This window comes from Sinocyclocheilus anshuiensis, unplaced genomic scaffold (genome assembly GCF_001515605.1).
Source record: "Sinocyclocheilus anshuiensis isolate Anshui unplaced genomic scaffold, SAMN03320099.WGS_v1.1 scaffold1155, whole genome shotgun sequence".
NCBI lineage: Eukaryota > Metazoa > Chordata > Actinopteri > Cypriniformes > Cyprinidae > Sinocyclocheilus > Sinocyclocheilus anshuiensis.
Genome location: NW_015542398.1, coordinates 482,934 through 487,725, shown reverse-complemented (window position 1 = coordinate 487,725; position 4,792 = coordinate 482,934). Strand labels below are relative to the sequence as shown.

At 37.9% G+C, this 4,792-nt stretch overlaps 1 protein-coding gene across 1 annotated transcript; it reads left to right on the top strand.

Annotated features, from left to right (window-relative positions):
- Positions 1 to 1,380: 1,380 nt before the first annotated feature.
- camk2n2a (calcium/calmodulin-dependent protein kinase II inhibitor 2a) lies at positions 1,381 to 3,307 on the top strand. Its single transcript, XM_016492114.1, has 2 exons — positions 1,381 to 1,818; positions 2,399 to 3,307. The coding sequence occupies exons 1-2, from the start codon at positions 1,650 to 1,652 to the stop codon at positions 2,467 to 2,469; spliced, it is 240 nt and encodes a 79-aa protein (XP_016347600.1). The 5' UTR covers positions 1,381 to 1,649; the 3' UTR covers positions 2,470 to 3,307.
- The last annotated feature ends 1,485 nt before the right edge of the window (positions 3,308 to 4,792 follow it).

Below are 4,792 nucleotides of genomic sequence, written 5' to 3'. Positions count from 1 at the left end.
AAAACTGCTTTGGATGGGTTATTAATGTGACCAACTAGTAGACAAATAACATGCTTTTAAACATTTATGGGAAAAAATGTAGATACTTATAAACTTATTTGTCTCGCCAAACCTAAATGTCCGTTCACTCCGAGACTGATAGCGTCCTACGGACAATAACGCTGTGTTTATTATTATAAGCTTTATCATAGCTGTGGTGTGGACTTCCCTGTTCTCTTAGAATTAGAATTATTATTAAAACTTTATAGTTATAGTTATCGTCTTTGGTGTGAACGGCCCTTAATTTCACAGTAGTTTATATGCTAAATAGACACACTCAAATAATAATTTTCAGACTTTTTGCATCTTCTGAAAAAAATAGGCCCACAGATTGATTACGAATAGCCTATTTGATTTTCTTTTGTCATGTTCTTCACTGACACACTGTTGTTATCCGTTTGCAAAGACTCTATCTGGGGCAAAATTAGTTGTTATGATGGAAATCAAACCTTTAAATCATTTTCACAAAATGAAATGAAATTATTAATGTTTGTTTTACTTACATTTAAATGTTTAAATAAGCCATTTTTTAATGTAACATTTCATATTTTGATGAGTTTTCAGATTTTAAGATTGAAAGTCTGGGTCTGGGATACATGTAAATAATGCATAGGCTATTAATAAAGTATGTAAATGCATTTAAAAAGTAGCTACAAAAATGAATGGGAAAAATTCACTAGTTTTAACGTCACCTTAACAAAAATATACATATATTATACATATATACATATATTTTAGAAAAAAACTATATTTTAATAAATAATAATTATATTTTGAACAACATAAAGGCAAGTAAATGACTACATGAGAAAATTGAGTGAATTAGCCTATCAATTTAAATGCATGTTAAACAATGGGAGAATTTTTTACGTTATGGCAGATTTTAAAAAATCTTCAAAATATTATATTTCAATAAAAATGAACCCAGGACAAAAAAGTGCCCAAATCTGAACAAATATCCACATAGCTATGCAGCAAGGCACAATACAGGTTGCATAGAGTTGTTGAGATAGTAAGCTCCATAAATCAGGTACACTAGCCTATATTTTGCTATCTTTTATCTTTCTCTTTTTCTTTTAGCTTCCAAACCACACGCTTTCCAAAGACCCCTGCGAACACCGTGCATAAAGATGCGACAGCAGAGCGCCGTTCAGTGTTTCCTCTCGCCATTTTCAGCTTTCGCCTGATGGGGCCACTCTTGCACCTCTTAGTGTCACCATCTCCTCTCTCTCTCTCTCTCTCTCTCTCTCTCTCTCTCTCTCTCTCTCCAAGACACACACGCCCGGATGGATGACTTCACTGTTCCGCCCGGGTTTCCTTTATGATTGCGGGTTCTCCTGTATCTTACAGCAGACTTAACCCGACCGCTGATGTAGTCGTACACTCAGCCGCGCACTCTCTCTCTCGCTCTCTCATTCTGCACCGAGCACCCCAGTCCGTTTGGAAGTTGGCGGTGCGAGGAGTCTGACATTTACGCGCGGGGATATCTACGCAAAAAAAAATTAAGAAGTGCACTTGTTTTGCGGGGATAGTTGCCATATCCACCGTAGCTGCCTATCTACATCAGTTCTTTAGCGTCTTCTGAGTCGCGAGCCCGTCCTACAACAGTCATGTCCGAGGTTCTGCCGTACGGAGAGGGGAAAATGAGCGGATACGGAGCGGACAACGATGTCAGTCAGATGTCCTTCAGCTGCGGGCTGCAGGACACCAACTCGTTCTTCGGGGCGTCGCAGGCGAAAAGACCTCCAAAACTTGGACAGATCGGCAGAGCGAAAAGAGGTGAGAATGTTATCCTGATGGAAGATAACTTATTGAAGTTAAAGGAATAGAGACTAGCGTTTTCACTCACTTTTTCTTCTGTGCAACACAAAAGGAGATGTTCGGGAGAATGATAGCCTCGGTCACCGTTCACTTTCATTGCACGGAGAAAAAAAAATGCAACAAAAGTGAATGGTGACCGAGTCTGTCAGTTCATAATATTTCATAAAAGAAAGCCATGTGGTTTTGGAACACCATAAAGACGAGCAAAAGCCGGAGTTTTAGTTTTTCATTTCATTTAATTGTCCATTTAAATGCATTTTAAACGATTGGAGAATATTTTGAAGTTATGACCGTTTGACATCTGTAAAAATGTCAAACTGTCAACGGTCTTCCTCAATATGTCAATAATAGGCTATTTTATCCAACCCGACTGAGGAATGGCCTTGATTTAGGTTATATTGTTACGCATTTAATGTGCATTTTGATCATTTGAATGCGTTTGTGGTGTGTTGCGTCTTGTTGCGCAGTTTCAAAGCGCACAAACCACACATAGATTGCCGAAGTCTTGACATCAGCTGTCTTGTCTTCTTCTTTCCAGTGGTTATCGAGGACGACCGAATAGATGAGGTGCTGACAGGCATGACCGACAAATCATCCCCGGGCGTGTAAACCCGCGCGATGCCTGGCAGACATTTCAATTTTTTATCACCGATTCGAAGCACTTGTCGGTTGTGCATGTAAAGAAGATTGCAAAGAGATGGAGGGACGGTGGCACGACGCTCGAACCACGAGGAGACTCAACTAAAAAGGGAAAACTAGAATTAAAGAAAGGAGAGACGGAATTTCCTTTGGGGTTTGCTGGCAATTCTCCGATATAAACGACAACCCGAATGGAAGCTTTGAGGAAGATGTCGATGTTGTTGAGGCTGCGCGCGCTGCGGCTCTGTGAATAAGGATGGATGGACTTGTCATTATTATTCCACGACCATCATCTTCCAAAAGCACTGTAAGCAACACAAAGTTCAACCGAAGACTGAACTGCATCTTACGCTCTGTTACTATAGATGTACAGTATCTTAGCTCAAAGACCTTCCCCTTAACACACACACACACACACACACACACACATATGGATCTGCCTTGAGCGTCGACTTCAATCCGACTGCTGCTTTTAGAGACATTTTAGACTTCACACACACAAAGACATTGAGCTCCCATAATGATAAATGAGCTATATATACGGATGGTGCAATGTGAATATTTTCTCTCGCTATTTTGCATCATAGAAGATTATCATACACATGCCCACAGGTGTTGAAGCGTGTAGTCTTTAAAGCGTCGTTTGGTGATCTATTGTTTTGCCCTTCACTGCCGCTGATTTGCGCACCTGCGCCACGGATTCACATCATCAGTACAAGCACAGAGGAACATTGTGCATTACCACCTCTTGTAATTAACCCAATATGAATGCATCTCGATTTCTTCCAAGTCTAAGTTTTATATATTTTGATTGATTGATTTATTTTCATCAGCTCCTCACATTTCTTTTGTCGTGTCCATCTCTTTGCATGAACTTTCACTCTGGTGCCAACAGAGGTGCCACCATGAATCTTACCCTGGCACGCTTCTTTTTAAAAAAAGTAATATTTGTATTTTTATATCTAAATATTTGTTATTTAAAATGATATGCTAGTATGTCGTCTTAAAGATTCATCAACAATGATGTTTATATTTCAGAGAAAAATCTTTAGACAGTGAGGAGAGTATAATTCAGTTTGGTTAGAATGTTTTTTTTTTTTTTGTTTTTTTTTTAAAGACTTGAATGAATGTTTCTCGGGTTTTTTGCACACACACACATCCATGTTGAGCTACTGTTATATGGAAATCGTAAACTGTGACTTGAGCTTTGTTGATGAATTTGTTAGAAAAATGACGATATTAGAAATCTACTGCACTGAATATCTTCAAATAACTTGTTATTTGACAGGTTTTTGGACATTACGTTTCTTCTGTTGATTTTGTTTGGTTTTATTTTTTTTTGCTTTGTTTTGTACCATTATTCTAAAGAAACTGACTGGTTTGTTGTGCATGAAACCTTAATACTTTTCAATAACGGAACGTCATTTTATTAAGCAAAAAAAGCAACAAAAAATGTCATGACATTCTAAGAATGAATCATTGCATATTATAATACCATTTTCACTGTATTTGGTGAGCTAATAAATGGTGGAAGAACATAGATGTGCATTTCTGTTATCATTTGACTGCATTACAAAGAGGTAAGCAAGTCTGGCGCAAATACGGTATTAATTTTGAGGTCATCACAACATATGCACCGCCTGCTGGTGAACCCATCTGCATTTAGAGACAGGCCTACTAATAAACAAGGCACAAATACTATCCATCAAATGATGAAACAAGTATGGTCACATTTAAAAATATCCCCAGCAGTTTTAAATGCCAGATCAAGCTGTTGTTGTCTAATGAAAAATTAATGTTTCAATATAATTCATGTCAGAATGGTTGTATCTTATCATACTAAGTTCACAGTCATGACAGGGAGATTGTTTTTGAGAGCTTTGAGCTGTGCTTCTACACTTACTTGAAGATCTTCTGCACATCAATATAAAATAGAGATTGGAAGATGGAATTTAGGCCTTGAAATCATTTGACTGTTTCCTTGAGAGGGATAGCACACCCCAAAATTAAAAGTCAAGTCACCTTTATTTCTGTAGACCTTTTACAATTAAGATTGTCGAAGCAAATTCACAAAGATAAACAGGAAAATAGCAGAATCAGTTATGAAAACTTGACTATGGAGATTCAGATTGTGCCGTAAAGCAGCTCTTAAAGACAACAGTTTCATGATTTAGCTCAAGAGAGTTGAGTGTTGGTTCAGTTCAGGTCAAGTTCATCAATTTGAGTTCAGTTCCACTATAAGCAGTTCTACAACAGGCAGCGATATCATTATTCAGTTCGACTCAACAATAGG

Coding starts and splice junctions, on each gene's coding strand:
- camk2n2a (XM_016492114.1), top strand. CDS start 1,650: ATGTCCGAGGTTCTGCCGTACGGAGAGGGGAAAATGAGCGGATACGGA. Junction 1,819..2,398: donor GATCGGCAGAGCGAAAAGAG/GTGAGAATGTTA, acceptor TCTTCTTTCCAG/TGGTTATCGAGGACGACCGA.